This window comes from Capricornis sumatraensis, chromosome 12 (assembly GCF_032405125.1).
Source record: "Capricornis sumatraensis isolate serow.1 chromosome 12, serow.2, whole genome shotgun sequence".
Classification (NCBI taxonomy): Eukaryota; Metazoa; Chordata; class Mammalia; order Artiodactyla; family Bovidae; genus Capricornis; species Capricornis sumatraensis.
Genome location: NC_091080.1, coordinates 35,447,558 through 35,472,430, shown reverse-complemented (window position 1 = coordinate 35,472,430; position 24,873 = coordinate 35,447,558). Strand labels below are relative to the sequence as shown.

General features: G+C 42.7%; 1 protein-coding gene across 2 annotated transcripts in view; it reads right to left on the bottom strand.

Annotated features, from left to right (window-relative positions):
• The window catches only part of DCLK1 (doublecortin like kinase 1), a 335,254-nt gene that overhangs the window by 13,430 nt on the left and 296,951 nt on the right, over nt 1–24,873 (bottom strand). For both annotated transcript variants that reach the window (XM_068984415.1, XM_068984416.1), the window contains exons 11-15: nt 20,419–20,552; nt 18,328–18,405; nt 17,840–17,936; nt 15,267–15,347; nt 4,787–4,900 (exon numbers count right to left, since the gene is read on the bottom strand). In XM_068984415.1, coding sequence (XP_068840516.1) covers nt 4,787–4,900; nt 15,267–15,347; nt 17,840–17,936; nt 18,328–18,405; nt 20,419–20,552 — 504 coding nt within the window. The remainder of the gene's footprint in view (nt 1–4,786; nt 4,901–15,266; nt 15,348–17,839; nt 17,937–18,327; nt 18,406–20,418; nt 20,553–24,873) is intronic.

Sequence of the window (24,873 nt, the reverse complement as noted above, 5' to 3'; positions counted from 1 at the left end):
ACATGCCTTACCATAAAGTGTTGCAATCAGCTTTAGCCACCTAAGAGAAAGCAGATTGGTACCCCCACCCCCCGCCCGCCAAAAAATCTTACCCCATCAAGCTTAAATTTGAGGCCTTCATAAAAAAAATAAAAGATGAAAGGAATCGAGTTTTGAATCACAGCACTTTGGATTTCTCTCAGAGTTAATCTTCAAAAGCAAAGCTACTCTTAAATTACATTTCTAAACTAGATACAGTATAAAACAGTAAGTTTTCTCTAAGAAATTATAGAAAATAAAATGAAAGTTTTCACTGTATATTAAAAATGCACATGTACAGGTAAGTGCTTATGCCAAAAGGTACAATAAATAGAAGACAGGATAAGTTCTCAAGGTTGTCCCTCCTGGAATAAGATGGTAGCTTTTGGCTTCCTAGGAAGAAAAGATTCAATCCCCCAAATTTGAGAAACAGTAATCACGCCTTATGTCCGACTCCCCGTTCTGCCCATGAGAGGAAGCAAACTGACCACTTTTCTTTCTGGAGAGTCTCATGAGTGCTTTAAAGTGTGGTACTGCAATGATGCTGAGGACAGTTTCTACTACAAAATTCACAAAGGCATTTCAGAAACGTGCCAGGGCACCCGTCATTTAAACTAGAAACTGCTCAGAAGATTTGGTATTCTGATGACAAACTAGGCTATTCCAGTATTCACAGAACAGCACTGTGAGATTTTAATCTTTAAAAAAAAAAAAGTACAGTTCGTTTTATTTAGGGAAAAAAAAAAATCGAAGTACACTTGCTGTGTACTGGAAGGGAAGATGAAGGCCTGCATTTCTGTGTCAGCTCAGGGATAGCTACTCAATAACTGGCTCTCTATTGCCACCTACAGGCAAGGCGGCCCATGACACCGCATTCGGAAATGGCTCACAGCGCAGGGGTCTCCGCCTTCAGAAGGAAGCTGCCCACTATCACAATTACTAGTACACTGATTAGTATGGATTTGTTCAATTAGACTGAAATTCTCTATTTGCATGAGCAAAATGCAAAATAAGAACTTGAAAGCATTAGGAAAATTACCGGTTAAAATAATAAACAGCCTTAAATGAGGAAAAATAAATTGGAACTGACATCTGAGTCATCGGTTCTTCATCAAGCTGAGCAAATCTAATAACGCCTCCCTCCCCTCCCTCGGCTCTCAAGAAGTCCACCGTTAAAATGTCATCTCTAATTCCATTTTACGTCTATAAATTGCACTTTAATAACCTTTTGTTTCCCTTTCTCTGGTCTGTTCTGGGCTTCTTTGGTTTGATTTTGTTTCAATCCCCCAACTACTGGGAAAGGTAGTGAGGCAGCAGGGAACAATGGAGACGGGGTGTTGCAGTTACAAGGGCAGCAGTGGGCTCCACGCAGCCACGCCATCTCACCTAGATGCCAGACACCTCTCCTCCTCCGAGAAGGGCCCTGCGATCCCCGGGAGCCTCCAGTGGGCAATTACTCTCCCAGCCAACTCGAGGACCTTAATATAAAGTTATCATTTGTCCTGTCTTTGGTCTTAATCATGTAGGGGGTGGGAGGCAGAGAAGAAGAAAATGACAACACGAACAGAAAACATTAAGGTTTCGAACCATGGATGCGTGTTAAACTACCCTCATGTCATAAATGATAGCTGTGACTAGAGTCTGTTTGTTATGACAATATGCTCTTTTTTCCTTTGTCACTCTGAGAGAGAAAAAGTGTCATGAATCCCTGTATGAGCAGATAGTGAGGTTTCTAACAGTGAGGTTTTTAACTAAGGGAAGAGAATTACCAGTTAAAGACCAATAGTTTAATTGCTGATTTTCTGAAGAAAAAAAAAAAACAATAAGCCAATTGATACACCATTCTAGACAGTATATATTTTTTTGAATTTTAAAGGGTGCATATAATTTCTAAAAAAATAGTCTTATAATCATGGCAGTTTAAAAGAAAATACATCATTTGATAGCCTCTAGGAAAAGCATACATGCCCATGAGAAAAAAATTCTGTCTGAATGAAATCTATGCTGAAATCAGTTTCTTTTTCCCCTATACCTATCAAATAGAAGTCATTACAGTGTAATTATTACAGAAATTTCTATCATGTGGGTGAACCAATAATTATATTCATTATTAAATTGTCAAATGATCTTTATAGAACGCATCATTTATGAAAGCTATTCCTTCTACCTCTCACTTATATTCTGCCTCACAGCGGAATGTCATTCCTTTGCAATTAAACTTTAGTTTGAGTTGGGATATTTTTAATGCCAGGGCTCCTTCACCGGGCGATGGTCCCCTGAGTCTAATTTTTTGCACTTTAAGAATGGGAACATGGATATGGAGCATACATCATTAACTTATCCAGTGCCATTTTGAAAGCTAAGCACAAAGGCAGTCAAACTGGCTGGTTCTAACTCCCATCCTGTACCTGGTGACCCAGCTCAGGTTTCTGTGGAGGGTGTGGACATGTATATGAGGGAGAAGCACTCTGGAGAAGATGCACACATGCATCGACCATGGCCCGTGAGCGCCTCCTGAAACACTCTCTGAAATTTACAGCCATATTCTCTTTCATTTGAAATATTAATCATAGTGGTCAACATATGAATTGTGCTTTAGAATTTGACAAGGCACTTTTTCAGTTATTTCTCTAAAAAGTCAATTATTTTGAACCTGAGTTAAGTGGATGATTTTTTTCACAACTTTGTAGTGGATAAAGAGATTAAATCAGCTTGCAACTAATGCACAACTCAGCATCACACAGCCCATTCTACAGTTTATAAGTTTATTACCAGCTGGTACAGTCTCCATGGAAACATGTTAGTGATGAACTGAGAAACTGATACTAAATTGCATTCAAAATGGTCCAGTCATGATATTTAGAAAGGTATCAGTGGACTTTTAATCTTCAAATACTAACAGAAGGTTTTGGGGGAGATCTACTTAGATGAAGTTTTAATAAACTCATATGGAATAGGTTTCAAAATTTATCCATATTTGATGAAAGTAGGATTTCCCCTCCTATCTGTGTTATCTGTCCACTGGAGAAGTTCCTGCTCTCAGTCATTATAAGATTTCCATAAGATTCCCAGAATACTGTGCACAAAGCATTCTTGAGCAACCAAGGCAAACTTAACCAAAGACTAATTAAAATAAAAGGCCAGGAAAAACGAAAACAAACCCCAGAATGACAGGTGGGAAAAGCACCCTCTCTAGCGATTGTAAGCCCTCAGCAGGAGCAGAAAAGCAGTTCTTTTCATGGACAAGCGTGCTGGCAGTCCATTCCAAAAGGAAACTGTGGAAGCAAACATTTCGGAATAGACTTATGTCTTGAATGAATGATGAAAGCAGAGGATAGAATGTCTGGTTTCCCTGAGCAGCACCATGAGATTGTTACTTTCAAAAATTACTGACTGAATGTTAGCTGATAACAAAGAACACTGATGAAGACAGGAAGGACACTGTGCTTCTACACTGAATTTCCTTAGAAAGAACCAGAGAGATAGGGCCAGAACAAGGGCTTGTATACTAAACCCCCAGCAGCACAGAGGAGCACCAGGAAAGAGGACGCATTCTAGTTAGCGCTGTCAGTATGCTCGTGAGCCACTGACTCATAGTCATGTAACTCCCTGCTGAAAGGGTTCAGTCAAAAATCATGATATGCGAACAGTCCAGGGAAGTGTATGCATGCCCTCGTGCCACTTGCAAATTCTGGAAGCTCCTCTCAAATATTCAGTAACCCAGATCTGAGACTGCTTGTATCTAATAGGTCATTCATTTATCTTTGTCTCTTTTCTGGAGTTCTGAAACAACCAAAAACAGAAAAGAGAGAGAAAGAAAAACACCGGTAGAAGTAGTTAAATATTCAGTATTGCTGACAAGAATGATGTGTACTTAGTAGCACAAAAACTTTTAAAAATTTGACACAGTGCCTAAGTTGTTTGTTTGGAAAAGAAAAACAGCTCAAGTGATTTCACAATGAATACACTGGTAAAATGTACACACTTGGGGGGAAAAAAAAGGAAATTATTAAAAACTCAAGTAGTCTGGGACTTGAATATATTTACTCTGGAATATGACACCAGGAAGTATGAGGTTTCATTATTTCTCTGCCCAATTTAATCTTTGCCTAGAGCTGCTATCAAATTGCGTGTAGTATATGTCTGCATGTATGGAACAGAGGGAAAGAAAAAAAAAAAAAGCCTTGTGCAGCCGCATCAACAAAATGGTAAATATTAAAAGACTCTCCACTTTGAAAACAGACATTTCTAAGGAGCAAGAAATCGTGATTTCTTTGGGTGTTCACAGCAATTCAGTTTCACTGAAAATCTCAGTGGGTAAGAATCCTGCCATGTTTTTGGCCTTCGTTTAAGTCTTGTACAAAGATCTATAGTGTTCCAACCTCTCTCTGCCATGTCTCAGCTCCCCTTCCCTCCCAGGTCCTGGAAAAAGGACACTAGGAACTCTTTTTTTCTCAGAGCCCAGAAGTTTGCATTGGCACAGAGTCCAGTGTGGGGGAGGTTTTCTGCTTTAAAAAATAAATCATGAAATTAATATATACTGCAAGGCACCCTGGAGGTGTTGGATAATGATGCAACTCCCGTGGAAATGATCAGCAAAAACACATCATATATATATAAGCCCCAGACCTCCCCCGGTGCTTTCCATGGTCGAGCTGTCTAAAGAAATGACCCATTCTGCTGTCTCTGGGTGGAATCTCCTGAGTAATGCCTGTCTCTTAGGTGGATTGCTTTGAAAAAGTTATAGGTGGATATTTCAGATGCTTACTGCTATGACAGAAACTCCAGCTGCTGTGCTATTCGGTTTGGGGCCTGTGTTGAAATGCTTCTTTATCTTTCCCGCTACTGACAGCTGATGTTCATTTTCTGGGAGGCCGTCGTCCTGGAGGAAAGAAATAAAAAAAAAAAAAAGGAGAAGAAAAAAAATGAGATAAATGGGAAATGAGGCCAAGATATTCCAGTAACAGGCAGTGATCTTAAAATTCATAATGTTTCAGGAAGAAACCAACCAGTGTCCCCTCATTAAACAATGTTGTTGGAAGTACTGCTCCAAGGGCTCCCTCATGTTCACATTTGCTCTGAAATTAATTTGCTCTGTCATTTCACCCTCTTACTTTGTCCCTAAATAAAATTTTTCTGTTTTTGGTTATTAGTAAAATTGATTCCAGTCATCACTCTAGAGACATATGTCAAAGAGCAAGTTAATCTGGGCAACCAAAAAAAAAAAAAAATCTAAAAAAAAATTTTCCCCCCTAACACAAGAGTTTTATTCTCTTAGCCCATAATTCTTTCCTGCAGCCAAAGGAAACTGATGGACCTGGGCTCAGGCAGGAACCCCTAAATAAACTCAGTCTGGTTCCACAGCCACTTGATCAGCCACTCCATAATCCCAGGCAGCTTTCCAGGGGGAAGGTTCTTCCTTACGTTTTCTAATTGTGTGCATTTATGTGTCTTATTTTTGGCTGTGCCAGGTCTTCTTGGCTGCTCAGGCTTTTCCCTCGCTGTGAAGATTGGGGCCTACTCTCTAGCTGTGACACGCAGGCTTCTCACTGTGACGGGTTCTCCTGTTGCAGAGCAGCGGGCTCTAGGGTGCTCGGACTTCAGTGCTCCATGGCACGCGGGGTCTTCCCAGATCAGGGATTGAACTTGTGTCTCCTGCATTGGCAGGCAGATTCTTTACCATTGAGCCACCAGGGAAGCCCCCTTCCTTACGTTTTTAATCCTTGCTGCCCTTGACATACTCCACAGTGGAGCTCACTTGAACTAAGGCTTCTGCTCTCTGCCGGAGCCATTTACAATGAAGATTGGACTGATTTCTCTCCTTTGCTAACTACTGTTGGAATAATAAGAACCAGGGTCAAAATCATGTGCCACCATTTACTAGTGCGTGCCGAAGAGACTGCACGATCCTTGAAGACAGAAAGTGTGTTTTGTGCACTATAGAATCCCCAGGTCTTAGCATGTACCGTGGCTCATAGCAGATGCTTAGTAAATATTTGTGGGATAAATGAATAAATACACAATTGTTGCTATCAATTCTGGCAAGACTTCAGCAGCATTCATCATTTTCCTTCCCTACTTCCTCTCCATAATTTTGCATGGAATTTCTTGGCTCTACCCAGGAAAATAAATTTGCTGCTTTCCAAGCACAGCAAGCTTCCTCCCTGGTCCCTCCACATGGGATTTACTCCTTTTTTCAGCATCCAGCTATTTGTTTATTAAGCTAATAGTAACTGCATGCCTGCAATGGGCCGGGCACTACAGTAAGTGATGAAGAAATAACGGTGACCAAAAACAGGCACGGGCTTTGCTCTCATGGACCCTGTGGTCCTTCTCTTTCTTCAAAATTTGAGTCCTAATCACCTGTTCCAAAACATTTCCCATCTGTTAAGCACCATTCATTACAACAGTTCTTCCATACGCTCCTAATGCTTTTTCATTATGCACTGTTTCTCTTCTCTTTGGTGTTAGGTGACCTTGTTTGTGTGCCTGTGAGTGTGTGTATATACACACACAGGTAAGTTTATGTGTAACTGAATCTTTGCCCTCTTGTACCACATCTTTCATGTTTTCTGTAATCTTTAGTGCAAGTCTTGGCTCAGCGCCCTGCACACAGTGGATGCTCAATTTATGCCCTTCTTGTGCTGCTTTATTAATGGCTAGGAGAGAGAACACTTATCCTGCTTATTAAGACACATCTGAAATCAAATCTAGACGAAGGGGGCTTTCCAATGATGCAGGGTGAATTCAAAAATTTTTTTAAATTCTGTATTGTGGAAAGAGATATGAAGTGAAGGTCGCCTGGAGTAAAGGTGGGATGATACCTGAATGGAAACAGTGTTGTGTGCAGTCCCCACTCTGTGCAGGGCTGTGCTGGGGATGGTTAGGCAGGGAAAAGATAGCATTGCCATCTGCCCGACCCTCCCGGGCTAACTGGGAGGCAGAGGTCACACACCACGCCAAACAGTAAAACAGGCCAATAAGGTAAGAAAAGAGCTATTAGCACGCAGTGTAGCCACGTGGCTCAGCGAGAAACACCAAAGGAGTTTTGGGGAGAGAGGATGAGTTTCCAGTGAGCACCGACTTCACAAGGAATCCAGGATCCCACTAGGTCCCTGCTGGTAAGAGTGTCCTGACAGGTGTGTGTGTGGTGGGGCGATGTTGGTGCAGAGATGGGCCTGAGTGGGAAGTCACAAGGCATGTCTGCCAAACAATTAGTCAACTATTCTCCTTCTAGTTAAGAGTTTTCCGTGGAAGAGAGACTGCGAGCAAGTTGAAAGAGCAGGGGAGGACTGGTCAAGGATGAGGCCCAGAAGATCTGGAGTTGGAAGCCTTGGTCTCAATGAGGAGTAAGCAGTGCTCTTTAAGAGGGGTGCAAATGCAGGATGCATGGAGGACCACCCTCCCTTTATTCACTTCCCAGCTCAACAGGTGAAAGAGAAGCTGGGGGACAGTCCCAGAGAATTAGGATTAGAGGCTCTAGAGTTTTAAACACAAGAGCAAACTCAGAGATACATGGAAAACAGCTTTTCTTTTTTGGTTAATGAAACAAGAGCCTTGGAATCTAAGTTAGAATCTGAGGAGGATTTAAACATTTGATGAGATGAAATGAAATGATGTGTCTTTACTGAAAGTCTTACAAGTGTCTTATCTCTGGTGTAATCTGAGGTTCTGCCTGAAGGGACAGAGGAAGCAAGATGGAGTGGTACCTCACTGAGTGTCACTTCCCAAATTATATGGGTACTTCTGCTTCTGCTAAGTCACTTCAGTCGTGTCCAACTCTGTGAGACCCCATAGACGGTAACCCACCAGGCTCCCCCGTCCCTGGGATTCTCCAGGCAAGAACACTGGAGTGGGTTGCCATTTCCTTCTCCAATGCATGAAAGTGAAAAGTGAAAGTGAAGTCACTCTGTCGTGTCCGACCCTTAGTGACCCCATGGACTGCAGCCTACCAGGGTCCTCCTCCATGGGAGTTTCCAGGCAAGAGTACTGGAGTGGATTTGCCATTGCCTTTTTAAGATTTTTTTAAATGTGGATCATCTTTAAAGTCTTTATTGAATTTGGTTGCAGTATTGCATCTGTTTTACGTTTTGGGTTTTTGGCCCAAGGCATGTGAGATCTTAGCTCTCCCACCAGGGATTGAACACACAACCCCTGCATTGGAAGGTGAAGTCTTAAGCACTAGACCACCAGGGAAGTCCCTCCAGTAATTTCTTAATAGAGCTCCAGGCTATGTAAAGCAAGGCCATTTGTATGAGCTTCCGATGATAAAATGAGCTTCCCTGGTAGCTCAGCTGGTAAGGAATCCTCCTGCAATGCAGGAGACCCTGATTTGAAGCCTAGGTTGGGAAGACCCCCTAGAGAAGAGATAGGCTATCCACTCCAGTATTCTTGGGCTTCCCTGGTGGCTCAGACAATAAAGAATCTGCCTGAAATGTGGGAGACCTGGTTTTGATCCCTGAGTTGGGAAGATCCCCTGGAGGAGGGCATGGAAACCCACTCCAGTATTCTTGCCTAGAGAATCCCCATGGACAGAGGAGCCTGGTGGGATACAGTCCATGGGGGTGCAAAGAGTTGGACATAACTGAGGGACTAAGCACAGCACTAGATTATAAAACAGTAAGGAAAGAAAGGGATAAGGAGCGAGCAGAGTTAACAGAGAAAGGCAGGAAGGTGACAAGAGATAACCATGACATGGCCCCGTGCTAACTCTCTACATCTAGGATCTCCTTAGTCCCCAGATTACCTTCTACACTGTGCACTGTTAGTCCCATTTTGAAGATGAGCAAACTGAGGCTCTGAAAGGTTAAAATTTTGCTCAAGGTCACAGGGCTAGAAACTGGCTGACTCAAGCCTGACCCAGGTTGGAACTCTGTCGTCTTCCCACCACACTGCGCTGCATTGTCAAGGGCATTCAAAGGCATCCAGGGTGTTAGCTCCAGACAGAGGTCCCGAGTTCTTAAATGGAAGGGCTCAGTGAGTCAGCTTTTCCATGATGAAAGTAGTACGAAGGTAAGGAGGATTGCATCAGGGGCCGAAGACACCAGAGGGCACGTGGGCAGGGCTCAGTGGAGGCTGAGAAAAATTTGGATGGAGGTCAGTAAACAGGACGCTGAGCACTTCCGGGGGCCCAGAGGAATGTAGTTAGAAACTCGAAACTTTTAAGTCTAGGGACACTGGGCATCCACTCAGCTGGGATGTGGGGAGGTGATCCCTTGAGCTCTCGAAACGTCTGTGGAGCAGGCAGCGCTGGAAGGCCTAGCTGATCCTGGGTGACAGGAAGGTGCCCCGGGTCGCAGTGTGGGCCTGTGACAGGTGCGTGCAAACATGAAGGAAACAGCTAGTGGGGACTCAAGGGAGCAGCCTCTACTTAACTTCCCGAGGGAGAATCAGCCTTACTGCAGTCTCATCTCCTCACTTGCCCACCACTGCCATCTTTGCCAGAAACTTCTCTACCTGGCTTCTTTTTCTTTTAACCTGCCTGTTTTCCAGCTAAGAGCTGACTCTCTCACCACGCACACAGTGGGCTTCGTGATCATTTCCCGGCTCTGTCCTGGTCCTAATCCCCTGTCAGACTCCTAGCAACTCTTTCAGATGTTGGGGCCTGGGGGTCCAGGCCTCCAGCTTTAAATTCTGCTGAAGGTTTCAGCTTCCCTTGGGTTACGAGTTCATGTTGAAGCAATGAAAGTAGTGACACAACCTTACAAGCTGTCAGGGAAGCTTCTGACTTCATAAATCTTAAAACATTTTCAGGGTTGCTTTTTTTTTCCCCCCAGTGAAATAAGGTGTCTCCGCTAGAGAAGGAACAACACACACACGAGTGCACACACACACAACTAAAAAGTCTGCAGTCTCTATATCAATTTTGAAGGCTTTGAGCATAATTGGATTAAAAGACAAGCAACTGGCTTTGCAGAGCCCTCAATCTGCACCTGAGGCATCCAGATTGATGATGGAGATATAGCTAACTTACTATCTTGCATCAGTAGAATAAATAGGGCCATGAAAAAGATACATTTTTAAAATATATATATCTTCATTGCCATTATCCTGAATAGATGATGTGCCAAAAAATGTGCTATGAATTTTCCCAAACGTGACAAGCCTGGCAGTATGCTACGAATAGTTATAGTATTATTACCATAAGTTCTGGTATGTAGTCTCCAGGAGTAGTTTCTGAAGTTTGACACGGGCTGGTTGTGGTTTGAGGTTAGTGGTTTTTGATTTAGAAATTCCCGTCCACTACTTGGCAGAGCATTGCAACTGACAAGAACAAAATTAGTTTGCAAAATGGAAAATGAACTCCCCCAGCTGTCTGCAGGAGACCTAGCCTCCTGCTCTCCATTCCTCATGTTGGGGAGGAGCTGTCTGAAGGGGTGTGGGGCTCAGTCGTGAAGTCATTCAGTGAAGTGAATTCCTCTCTCTACGAGGGAAACCATTCCAGGGGTCGTGCTGTAGAAACCTTCCTTCCTTCACGGAGTTTTGTTTTTGAATCACGGATCTGGTTCTCGGCCTACTCACTGCCAGACTCTATTATTAATAATACCTGTAAATTTATGAGAAGGGTGGCAGTCTGGAGTGGTTCACTACCAGAATATCCTGACTTGGTTTTAAGCAATCCCAAGTCCATTAGCGCACTCTCCAATAGTGGGTCCATTTCACAGCCCTTGACTCTTAACCATTCCCAGCTGGACGACATCTCTGGATTCTGACTCCCTTGTCTCAGCCCTTTGTATCCTCTGTGTCCATAGTTCACACTGCTCTTGGGGAGAAAATGTGAAGTAAATTAATATCTATCTTGGAGGAAGGAGAGGGTAAGCTGCCCAAATGGAAAGTAGAATTCCATGTCCTCATTTACAACTTACAAATACAGACAGGTGGTTTTATTTATTATTACTGTATAATTGGGGACTCATCTTAATTTCTAGCAACAATTAGATGCATGCCTATTTATCTTTGTATGGGTAGTACTGAATTTTATGAGCAGAGAAGAAAAAACATATTATCTAGGTTCTTGGTTTTTTCTCCTTCCTCTTTTTTTTTTCTTTCTGAATATCTTGGCAAGATAGTATCTTTTCAAAAGAAAGGTGAGAAAAAAAAGAGGTAAAAATTTAAAGGCCAGGAAGGTGATAGGAAGTCTTGCATGGACTAGGTAACTACCCTTGACTTATTTAAACCTGCCCTTTCCTCTAGACAAGAGGGTCTCTATCTTGGATTCACATTATAACTTGTTGTTGTTGTTTAGTTGTTAAGTTGTGTCCAACTCTTTTGCAATCCCATGCACTGTAGCCTGCCAGGCTTCCCTGTCCTTGGAATTTCCTAGGCAAGAATACTGGAGTGGGTTGCCATTTCCTTCTCCAAGGGATCTTCCCCACGCAGGGATGGAACTTGCATCTCCTGCACTGCAGGCGGATTCTTTACCACTGAACCACTAGGGAAGCCCCACATTATAGTCACCTAGGAGAAGGCACTGGCAACCCACTCCAGCACTCTTGACTGGAAACTCCCAGGGACGGAGGAGACTGGTAGGCTGCAGTCCATGGGGTCGCTGAGGGTCAGACACGACTGAGCGACTTCACTTTCACTTTTCGTTTTCATGCATTGGAGTCTGAAGCAGGCAGTGACTCCATCATCTGTGGCTACGTACTGATGAAACGCAAACTGTGATCAGCACAGGCGTATGAGAAACTGGATTAAGGACGAAAACCCTTCAAATGCAAAACGTCTTGCTAACTGGGCTTCCTTTTACATTCCTAATTTATTTATTTCGATCGGTGTTGTTCATTCATTGTACTCAGAGACCCCAACAAATACTAAATGCTGGCTGTGAACACTTGGATACATATTTTTTTCACTTGTTATTGTGAGACAAAGAATCAGTTTCTTTTACTAGTTACTACATAATTTCAAAACTTAAGCAAAAACTTTACACATTTGTTTTTTTTTTTTGCTAAAATTGCTATTTTCTGTTAGAATTTAACATCTGTTAGAATTATATTAAAAGGTATGTAAAATTTTTAAATCTCCTAGATAATGCCTTAAATGTTATCCCTCCTTTTATTTAAAAAATTTATTTATTTGTGTGTTTATTTTTAATTATTCTTCACTGCCGCCTGGGCTTTTCTCTACTTGCGGCAAGCAGGGGCTCCTCTCTAGTTGTGGAGTGCGGGCTTCTCATCACAGTGGCTTCTCGCGTTGTGCAGCACGGGCTCTAGGGCGAGTGGGCTTCAGGAGTCGCAGCTCCCGGTCTCTAGAACACTGGCGCAGCAGTTGTGGTGCTCGGGCTTAGCTGCTCCAAGGCACGTGGAATCCTCCCGGATCAGGAATGGAACCTGTGTCCCCTGCACTGGCAGGCAGATTCTTTATCACTGAGCCACCAGGGAAGTCTTAATTTCGTTTCTCTACCCAACTGAGTTGGAATATATTGATGTAGGGTCATTCGCTTTGCAATCAGGGTGAGGGATTATTTTGTTTCCAGTAGCATCTCAGGCACCTCACATGTGCCTCCCATTCACAAAGACAAATTTGCTCCCATTCACAAAGTTCTCCTAGAACAAACATCCATGTCCTGCCTCAGCTGGCACTGCCTGATGTCTCTTCCCAGCCTCCTCCAGGAAGAAGGTCTGACTCTGTGTCCTCAGGGAAGCTTTCCATCCAACTTCCCCACAGAGCCTGGCGGGGGTGGTCCTTCTCCCACTGCCAAGCTTTATCAGATTGAGCTCCTGGAGGGCTGGCCTGGCAGGTGGTGGTCCTCTGATGAAAATGTATTTCGGATCTAAAATGGATGTTTGTAACCTATGAACCTCTTTCCTGCATGGCTCTCTGTGAGCCTTCCAAGGCGGTGTTTCAAATTCAGATTTTCCACTGTATTCTGTGTGGTCACACTCTGAATGTTTCCAGTGCTAACATGCAGGGTGACAGTTTGAGGACCATGGGCTTTTAATTAGCACACAGATCAGTCCCAAACAACTGCTGCCACCAGGAGAGCCTGCAGCTGGCCTGTGCCTCTTCCACCCTGGACAGCTAAGAGAGAGGCACCATGACCCACTTTGGAAAGACTGCGACCTTGCATGAGCAACTGTTAGAGCATGCACTCTTCTGCGGCATTCACAGTGCTTTCTTGTATAACAGAGAGAGGGGCAGATGCAGCGTGGTGCAGGACTTGGAGTGAGGATGCCTGGTTGCGAATCGTGCTTCAGTCACAAGCCCAGCTACTTGGGAAAGTCATCCCTCGTAGCCTCTGTCTTTTCATTTGTAAAATGGGCATAATAAAACCCACCCTGCCATTCTTGCAGGCTCCTTATTAGATTTGCATGAGGTGGTTCCTAACCTTTCCAGCTTCATGGAAAAGGAGAACTTTTGCTTAGCACCACAGGGGTAAATCCTAAGGTTGTAAAGCTGGAGATAATGGCTCCTGGACTCTGTCTGACTGTCCCCACCAAGGGCTGCAAGGATGCATCTTTACACATCTGTACATCAGTTGGGAAGCTCTGCTGTGTCCAAACAGTTAACAAATCTTAGCCATATACCCACACAAGCTCACATTCCTATATATTCTCCATAGATATAAAGCCTCCCAGGACTTTCCTGGTGGTCCAGTGGTTTAGAATCCACCTGCCGATGCTGGGGACACGGGTTTGTTTCCTGGTCCAGGAAGATTCCACATGCTGCGGGGCAACTAAGCCCGTGCACCACAACAAGAGAAGCTACTGCAATGAGAAGCCTGTGTACCACCCACCAGAGCGTACAGCCTCCACTTGCCGCAACTAGAGAAAGCCCATGTGCAGCAAGGAAAGTGCAGCACAGCCAAGAAAAAAGAATAAGTAAATACAATTAAAAAAACAGCAAAATCCTCCCTGTGGGGTGGGAGAAGCCAGATTCAGATGTGTAAAGTGCTGAACCTAGGCCCATGGCCATAGAGTGGCAGAAAATGAACAGGACCCCAAGCTCCTGTCCACCTCGGGTAGAATCTGTCTCAACACTGTGCTTTCGATCATAACCTCATCCTCAGTCACTAGTTATCTTGGGAAAACATACCCAACCAATCACCAAAGTGGTAATTCAGAGCAATGGAACATTTTGTTGCCTTCATTTTACAGCCAGATCCCTCAAGGCAGCTGGCAAAATTCATATCAATGAACTGATGATGTTACACCTGCCTGTGTCTGCATCTATACCCAAATCTATGTCTGTCTTCTGTTCTGACCGCAAGAATCGTTAGACCCAAGAATGGACTTCCACACATGTCAATAAGGGCTGTAACTGCCCCTGGGTTAGATGGTGCTAGTGGTGAAGAATCTGCCTGCCAATTCAGGAGACGTTAAGAGGCGCAGGTTCAATCCCTGGGTCGGGAAGATCCACTGGAATAGGAAATGGTACCCCACTCCAGTATTCTTGTTTGGAAAATTCCATGGGCAGAGGTGCTTGGTGGGCTCCAGTCCATGGGGTTGCAAAGAGTTGGACACGACTGATTGAGCATGCACACGGGGTTATAAATTAATCTATGTGAGATGCTTAAAATGGTCCTGGGCAGACACTATAAGCTAAACACTCTGTTAGTATTTATTATGATGATGATTCAAAACAAACCATATCAATCAGTTAGAGGGAGAGAATCAAAAAATAATGACTCTACTCTGGAGACTTCTTTCACAGCTAAAGGAATGTCATCAGATCCTTATACTCAAATAGCAGCAGCAGCATCTGGGAGCTTTTAGAAATCTAGAGCGTCACATGTCCGACATTACCATCTGCATTTTAGTAAGACCCCCAGGTGACTTGTGAGCACAGGCAGGTTTGAGAAGTGCTGCACTGCAGAACCCCGGGGCTGGTGCAGAGACCCTTGGGTCACTGGCATTTTTGGTTAGAAATGATGCAAAAGCAGCACTGACTCAGAAAATCTGCTCTGTCTTATTGATGGACTCAGTTCTAATCTGGACCAGAGAACGTAGGTTGCAGGGTCTGGGGTGGCAACCATGTGCAATCCCACCCCCACCCCCACGGAAGGCAGTCCCATCTGAATCAAATGAAATGCTTTGTGCAAGGGACCGTGAGAACACATGTCAGCACAGATACATCAGAGGCCCTCGTGGAACAAGGCTGAGATCCTGGAACTGTTCTGGCATGTTTGAGGGGGAGGAACAGACGCAAACACAACACTTGAAACAGGAGGCAACATCATTAGGAAAGTTGTGATTTGAGAAAGGGAGGTTTAGGAGTAAATACAGGGAAGGGAGGGAGTCACTTACGTTAACCCAGGGATGTTCAAGGACCTGCACGGCAGAAAATCGCTGATCGACATCCACCAACAGCATCATAGTAATGAGCTCCTGTGAACAGAAACATTTGATGCTGTCTGTGTCTAACACTGAAAGTAAAAAATGGCGTGTTTTCAAATGCAGAGGTTCTCTTTTATCTTGGAAAACCATTTGTAAAAGCTCTAACCTTAAATATATCAACTCAACTTACCTGTAGCCACCTTTTAAAGGAAAGGTGAATATTTGGAATTAAAAACATACACCCTGTAGTTGAGGGAAAAATATAAAGTGAAATATTTAAAATTAATTTCATAAAAATGTTTTTAGTAGAAGGAAATAAAGTAGACAAGTGAAAGAATGAATATTCCTTTCTTCGTCTAGCATTTTGCACTTTAAAGACAGAGTCGAACATTACTTAAATATAGAAATCACATTTTAGAAACCTCTTAACTAACTTTTCACTTTGCCAGCTGAAAGAAAAAATGGATTTTTTTCTCCTAACTGCAAGAGCATATTTGGGTTTGAAAGAAAGGAATGAGGAAAGACGTACGGGATTGCCAACAGCCAGTTGGTAAAACAGAAACTGTTCTTTAGCAGCCAAAGAATTCAGAGGAAATATGTTAAAAATGATTCATAAATTTCCAGAACAATCAATAAAAGTAAAATAGAACCATTAAGAAACAAACTATTGAATGGTTCTGAAATTAATGCATCTCTGCCATGAGCTCAAATTTATTTGCACCAGAAGAGCACAGCTTGGGGTTTAATGATGAAATCTGTCAGACATTTGTCTCCTCTGGATTAGAAGTTCCCATGCAACAAAATGGCTAGATAACGTATTATCTGGTCCCTCACCTGCACAGACTCTGAGTACTGCGGCACAGCGGGAATCATTTATTCCCAATGATGTACAGATTCAACCTGTACTCTCTAACTTGGGCCAGGACTTAACTAAAGTGACTACTGTGTGTGTGAGGCTCTTTGCAGGGTGCTGAGGGGGTGCAGGAGATGCCCTCTGCCCTCCAGTTACGGAGTGACAGCACTGGGACCTGGGCACGTTGCTAAAGAGCCTGCTCACAGGTGAAGACTTCTCCACCCCCACCTCTGCAGCCGTTATCATCCCATCTCCTTCCACCTCTGTGGCTCTTCTTGGACACTTCTCTCAACTCCACACATTTTCCTATGTCCAGAGGTCGATTCCTGGATAGTTGAAGAAAATGAGAGATTCGGGCCCACTGTGCACCATTTTCTATGGAAAGTGGCCAGGCCTAAGGAGTCAGATTTAAAATTGAACTTACACTCAGGATACAGCCAAAGAAGAAAACAAGTACACTGAATAATCAAAAGATAATTAGTTGCCAACATCAGTTTTGCAAAAATTTAAGTCAATGCTTAGAGACATATACTTGAGGAATCAACTAAAAAGTTTTCTTTTTTTAATCTCAGAGTCTACTAATTTCTCTGTGTAAGAGTTTCATAGTTTTCTTAGAGCTTGCTCTTTTAATGACAAAAACAATACGCTTTGTTCCTTTTCGCGTCTAAATCCTGGCTGTCTTCCAGGTCCAAGTCACACCATAACTTCCCCATGGGGTCTTTCTTGGTCATTTTAACTCATGTTGAGCACCTTCACTGTGACTGTCTAACAGATCATTTAATTCCCTCATTCTTTTATCCATTCATTCAGTATACGCTGAGTATCAGTTACGTCACTATTTAGGCACTGAGGTATAGTAATGAATGCAATAGACAAAAATCCTTGTCTTGATGGAATTTACATCCTAGTGAGGAGAGCTAGAAAATGAACTCCATAAATAGGATATATCCACCTATCTATATCTAGGTAGTGAAAGGGAAAGTCGCTCAGTCATGTCTGACTCTTTGCAACCCCATGGACTATACAGTCCATGGAATTCTCCAGGCCAGAATACTGGAATGGGTAGCCTTTCCCTTCTCCAGGGGATCTTCCCAACCCAGGGATTGAATCCAGGTCTCCCGCATTGCAGGTGGATTCTTTACCAGCTGAGCCACAAGGGAAGCCTAAGAATACTGGAGTGGGTAGATATCTAGGCAGGCAGGCAGATACAGACAGGTAGTTAGACGGTAGACCAGATGGAGGTAACAGTGTAAGTGTTACAGAGGGATATGAAGCAAAGGACAGTAACGTCAGCCAGGCAGGGGTTCAGAGCTGCAGCTGGAAATAAGATGTTCTGGGAAAGCTTCACTGAGAAGATGACATCAAGCCAAGACCTGAAAGAGGTGAAACAATAACCTGTACGGAATCTGAGGTGGGTGCCAGCCTGGCGTGGGCAGAGCACAGCTGAAGGCTGCCACAGCGCAGCTGGAGCGGCCACAGCGAGTGATGAGCCAGGGAAGCAGAGGCACCCGGCGAGGTGGACGACCTGAAGACTGGGAGCGCTTGGGGAGGCCAGTAATTACGACGGACATACACACAGAAAGCATATTCACCATACCATTCGTTTCTTCGCACAGGATGATTCAGAATCAATAACTGCACAGAGACACAGGCTAAAAGGAAGAGGAAGGCACTGGAAGCCGAAACCTACCTTTGCAGAGTCCGAAACGTTATCCCAGTATGGAGAAGGGAAGTCCACTTGCCCCATCAAAATCTGATCAAAAAGCACCTCCTGGTCATCACCACTTCTGTTTAGACGAAAGACAATAACAGGAATAAACACAGGAAAATGCCACCTCATGGTATCCTTATGCATTGGAGGCCTTCCTTCCCCCGTAAATGTGTAAAATGTGTGTTTTTAAGCAATTCAAAATGTCAGTATGGAACTGCTTTGGCAAATTAAGAAAGAATGAGTTTTTAAATTATATGAGAAAGATTTATGGAAGGCATGTAAACTAGCGTGCACAACATGGAAAAAATAACAAGTCCTTATTAAGCAAAAGGTAGTAAAGTTATGTTCTTTAACACAGCATTCCGTTCTTTCCTGCTACAGGCTGCTTTATGCATGGAGGCTGAATGGATCATTCAGAGAATGGACAAATGCCTTGTGGGTGCTGAATGAAGGATCACTGCCCATACCCACGGAACGGAGGGAAACCACACAGCAGGATGTAAGTAATGACGCCAGCCGCCCAGATGTCCACCTTGAGGCCATATCTGAAACGGTAAGTGACGCCGCCATTAGCAAAGTTGGGCCAGGACAAATCATGGAGCATGGGCAAATGGATCATTCTGCTATCATAAACCAAACAGCAAACCAAGCAAAAATTGTTAAAAAGCCACAACTAGCACTAACATACAACTCACTGGCTAAACAAAATTCAAGAAAAGAATAATAATTTAAAAAGAGACAATTTAAGGCACATGATTAAAAATCAAAGTAATGCTAGGGTCATATTTAAATATCAGTAAGTGAACAGTTTCAGTAACAATGCCTATTATAGTCATATCAAGTTTGTTTTTTAAATTATTTTTTATGAAGAGTATAATTGCTTTACAAAGTTGTGTTAGTTTCTGCTATACAATGAAGTGAGTTGGTTGTATGTATGCGTATATTCCCCCCTCTTGGACCTCTCTCCCACCTTGCCTCCATCCCACATCTAGGTCATCGCAGAGCACTGAGCTGAGCTCCCTTGCTAGACAGCAGCTTCCCACTAGCTACCTGTTTTACGCATGGTAGTGTATATATTAATATGTCAATTCTAATCTCCCATTTCGTCCCACCCTTCCCTTATCCCCTGTAAGTCCATTCTGTAAGTCCATTCTCTATGTCTAGTTATATCAGATTTAAGACAGAGACAGACCCATGAGGCGATTTAGCTCCCAAATTTTAGAAATAATAATTACACATAAGACATTCTCTAATCTACAAAGCACTGGCATACATTATCTGATTTTGTTTTCCCAACAACTCTGTAACTTGTACAGGACAAGTATTATTGCCTGTTTTATAAGAAAGAAAACCTAAGTTCAGAGGTGTAAACAATTTGGCTCAAGATCACACAATTGGTGGCACAGCTGAGTTCCAACCAACGTCTTCAGGATACAACCAAAATCTTCTGCCCCACACCACTCCTCCCCAGCAGCCATCAGAGCACCCGCCAGAGCATCGCCTGAGGTGGTGCCTCGGAGGAGGTCAGGCGTGGCCACAGATGTGGCTCCCAGTCAAATTTGATGATTAATAAAGTCCTTACTACCCTGCACTGGGGATTTCTCTTCTCATTTGTTCTGTATTTCTGCCTTTCCGGTCTATGCATCTATAGTACAAGTAGAAACGACCTCCAGCCGTCACAGGGGAAGATACTATCTAGAGTGCTAGGTGTGGGCTGGTGCCACTCATGAGAAGAAATGGCAGGGCTGTCTCTTCTTGCTCTCCCACCCTTCCCCCCTCCTTCTGTTTAAGGACAGCGTTGAGAACCCTGCCAGTAATCCTCGGCAAGAAATGGGGCTTACCGAAAGAGCCATTTGCCCACCTAGACCTGGAGTTCAAATGCTGACTCAGCTACTGTCACGAGCTTGTATCAGTCATCAGAGACAGAGTTTTTTAATATGCAAAATGGGGATTATATCATCTACCAGAAGAGTAAGAATTAAATAAAGGAGTTTAGCACCTGGCATATGGTACTAGGTCATTAGTAAGCATTAGGCGACCCTACCATCTCCCCTGATTCTAGAGATTTTCTTTAATTTCTGTTGGCTGCACTCCCAGCGGCCCTCTGATGCCTGAGGGTGTTTGTGCCGCACAGACGGTCCATGAGCTGCTAAGTGGACCAAAGTAGGACTGGAACTGGAGGATAAGGAGAGCCTAGAAGAAGTAACCGCAGGGGCTATACTCACCCCACACAGCAATGTCTGTTACTTTTATCTCCCAAAGCTAGTTAACTACCACTCTATGGTTCTCTGTTAAGTTGAATATTTTTTACTAAGGGGTTAATAATGGCTGTTCTACCTTTAATAAAGGCCAAAAGGAAGGCTTAAGCAAGACTGCAGTAATTGGCAACTTGATTGGGAAAACAGAAAAAATGGCTTCCACTTTTCAAGCTAAAAAAAAAAGTGAAAAGTAGATGATAGCTAGCTCTGTCTGGATGGAACACAGCACTATGTCATCTATTCTCAAAGCAGACTATGTTGCAAGCACATCACTGCAATAAACCCATGAAAAGCACGTACCCGGTCTCTGCAATGATTTCGGGAGCCACATATGTCGGGGTACCACACACGGTGTACAGGGGGCCATCTACAATGGTGGCCAGTCCAAAGTCACCCAGCTTCAGCGATTTGCTGCCATCTTGGTGTTCATACACCTAAAACAAAAATTAAAAGTGAAAATGCCTTTAAAAATAAGGACATTGTGGTGTAAATATAATATATGTTGACCTAAAACAAACAGACTGCCAGATATTTCTCTAGCAAACATGGATTTATTCAGGATCCGCAGAGAATTACAATTTGAAGTCTGTACCCACGGCAAGTTACCTCCAAGTCCCCACATGGCAAGGGAAGGAAATACATTTACAGAGAGGAACAGGAAGTGGGAGGACTATGGAAACAAACAGTCCATGGCTTTTCATTGGCTGAGTCCTTGCCAGGAAAGAAGAGGAATCTCTCTTCTTCCTGTTGGGCTCAATTATGGTCACAGGACATGAGAGCTCCCCCTTCTGGTCCGCTGACTATTAATAATTGCGATTTCGGTTGATCAATTTCTTAACATTTATTTTTCATAAAATAAAAACTCAGGCAACTATGCAGGGGTATACATACAAGAACATCTTTATATTACTGCAGAATTAAGAACATGGCAAACACCCAGGAAATGAAAGTTCATTAAATTACGGTATGGTCATACAATGGGAGGCTATAGACTGTTTGAATGGTGATGTGAGTTTACATTTATTGAAATGAGTTAGATTTGGGAAGTGAGGACAGACTTCTGACTGGTTGCATAAAATGTTTATTGAAGAAAAAAATATGTACTAAGAAAAATGTCTGGAAGGACACTATATTAGTGTGTCTGTCTCCGAGTAGTAAGATTATAGGAGATTTTTTTTTCCTTTTGATTCTCTATATTTGATGTTTGCTGCAATTCAAATTGATCTGCAGAACACAATGAAATATAGAAATATAGATTTTGTGCTAAAAACCAAAAAATATAGATTTTGTGTTTAGTGCAAAATATTCCATTTATGAAAATAATTATGTCTTCATTTTAATGTATCAGAAGCTTTAAAGATGCAGTTCTTTAGTAAATGGAACAAAAAAACTACACATCTATTAAAACACTTTATTTTCAGTGCCCCATGTTTCCAACAAGATCTATTTATATTTTTTATTAATAATTGAAAGGGGCATTAACATTTCATTTCACCTGTGGCAATTTTGAAAGATTTATCAGGTGCAGAGTCAGCATTCTGTCCAGTTTTCCTTATTAAGGCAGTAATAAGCCTTTCACCTTATTATAGTCTTTCTCTAATCTTTCACCCAACAAATCAAGAAAAGGATGCATGTGACCACAGGCAAGTATTTAACTTCTTTAATTGTAGCCCACAATCAAACAAAATGGATCTGTTCTAAACAGTATCCCAAACAACGTCTGTTATTTTAAAGATAGTATCAAAGGACATTCAGAATTCTAATTCAGAGCCCTCCACCGGAATCAATAAGATACAGAAAAGAGAGCCACAGTAAAAGGCTAGTATTCCCAGAGAAGGCAGTCGCCAGGAGATGCCTCAAGGGAACGGTGAAGTTCTCCACGTCCATCAGAATAATTCTTCCAGCCCATCGAGGCCTGCCTGTGCCCCCGTTATTGCTCTGTGATCATCCGTACTTGCTACAGCGGTATGAACCTCGCGCACAGCAAGGCACATCTCCACCCATCAGGAGCATGGCTACCGTTCACACACCGCATCTGCCCTCCTTTGGAAAAAGATTCACTTCTCATTTACTGCAGCATCAAGTGCAGATGTTTGGCCAGCTAAGCTGCAGTATCAGCAATGATCATTTGGATCTAACTGTTCTGGCAGAAAAAAAGGCAGCCAGAGCCTCCTCTCTGGAGAGGCTGTCTTTTCTGGGCAGAAAATGTTTGTTCACATTTTCTCCATACTCGGAACACCGAGTCCTCTCCCTGAGGGCTCAGCCACAATCAAGTGAGGGCTGCCCTTAGGCAGGTATCCAGAGGCTTGGGCGGGGGGGGCACCTGCACTTGGGCTGTTAGGGCAAGGACAGCTGTATGTCCCCCAAGGATGTGGCTTTGCCCAGTGGTCCTCTGAGATGGACACCATCATCCCTACTTTAATGAAGCAGCCATCCAGCCCTGGTCGGCATCAGCAAGTTTGAATCATGGCCTTTGAAGTATCAGAGATGCAAAACATAATGTCCTCCCTGACTTAAACGCTCTCAGGCAAAAGAAATCCCTAAATTGTAGTCTTAGCATGTCAGCCATTCAGGTCGTCCAAATGACAAGCAAATGTTTTTCATGAAAAGAAATCTGAGCTGGAAACACCTAGTAGATCGTCTAGCTTAATTCCCAGAGAGAGCAGAATTGTTTACTTCCCTAATTCCATTTTGTTACCAGCAATCTCTTCGAAATGCAAAATAACCTCTTGCTTTGATGTTCTGTTAGGTCCAAACATTCATGGTGCCTGTTTTGTGAGGTTGTGCAGATTTCAAATTACATAACTCCATTTACACAGAGATTTTGTGGCTTGTTTTTAAACATACTATCCATAATCACCCAACTCTATTCAAAAGTTGGACAAAGGCAGATGTTGGCAGATGCAGTCATAAGTAACATTTTAGTTCTGAATATGACCATGTAATTTTCCTCCATGTACCAAAGGGTTTTTTTAAGCATCTACATTTTAATAGGAATTCCATCTTACATATAGCCATATGCCAATTATATTTAATATAGCTAAGCAATAAAGTTCAAAGCTTCAATAACTAAGCAAAACCACTAAAGACTTACCTAAAATAAAGAAAATGAAGATTATTTAATGATAAATATAAAAGTAAACCGGCATCGTTTAAATGAAATACATAGAATCGATCATTTTCATGTTTTCATCTCTCTTTAATCACTACTATGCTTCTCTCTCTCTCTTTTTAACTTTGAAAACCATATAGTAGAATTTTCATGAACACATAAAGAGATTAAAGTGATGTTTAGGAAAGGCAATAAGAGCTAAGAGACAAAGGCCTAATCCACGTAATTGAAAACATTTATAGACCCAAGTACATTTGAAATGCTTCAGCAAAATGTTTTTGCAGGTGAATAAATGTCCAGGCCTCTCGTTTGGAATTCTGTTTAACTTACCTTCAGGCAGGGCAGGAAACAAGGTTGCTTTGGGTTTTTCTCTGTCAACACTTGGGGAGAAGGATATAGAATATATTGTCGTGTCTCCCTTCCTCCCGTTGGAGAGCGCCTTCCCTAAGTGTTATTGGATTGGCCAAAAAAATTCGTGTTTTTCCGTAGGAACATACAGCAAACTTTCTGGCCAACCCATCCCAACGGGCGTCTCACAGCTGGGCTCCCGAGAGCTCCTGCTGCTGCCTGAGCTGGACTCTCCTCACCTCTGCCCCAGCCATTCAGAGCAGGGCAGGAATGAGGCCATTTTAAAATGTAGTCAAAACTTCTGTTAAAAATCACCGATTGTGAAATGCATGTGTTTCAAATGTGTGTGTGTGTGAGCACACACACACAATCTTCACAAAACCATCTCCAGAAAGTATTTCACCAAATGGCAGCTATAAATTCACTTTGAACTAAGTTTTTAATTAAACGTTAGGAGTCGGAAAAGCTTCTAACATGTTCACGTCAAAAACATGGTGTCCATGGCGTCTCCCACTCTCGGAATTGAGTTCCTTAGCTTGTCTCCTCATCCTGACCTTCTTTCAGAAAGACCCTTAACAGCCTGCAAGTATAAGTTTGGGCAGCCTGACCCAGCAAGTGGGGTTCTGGTTGAAGAACTTTTTGCTGTAACTGTATTTTAAAGTCTCCATAAAACATGCCCCACACATGAGGTGGGGGTGCATTAATTGTCAAAGAGTATTCACAACATGAGATATAATTTAATGTTCATCCAGGCCCTTTAAATACTATAGATGTTCCTCCACATTTTAAACACCGAGGGGCTATTAAAGAGATGGGGATTAGTGCAAATTACCCAGTATGTAGTGCTTTCACTGTTTTAACTAAGCAATAAAACTGTGTAATTGCACAACACTAATTGAATGCAGCCACACATAATTGTGGGTTGCCATATGTATCCTATTACCATAAAGACTGTCAGTATTTTGTAAGCTACTCTTGTGATCATTGCAGATGGCTACAGTCAGAAAAGTTGTTCTCTAGGGTTTATTATATGGCTATAAAGACATCCCAAGATTTGACAGACTAAATGTGTTAAATGGCAACAATTATGAAAAAGGTTCCAATTAAAAGCTGAAGGCATGTCCTACCAAGAATAGACCTAGTGAAAGGTCAGGTACCTAGGTTTTTGGTATTCTGCTATTTTACACAGGTTTTTCTTTTTTTAAAGGAGAGGTTTTTGTTTCTTTTTCATTTATTTGGGGTTTTGCAGTAGTTGTAACTTGCTGAACAGTAGATTTGGGACATATGTCTGATCT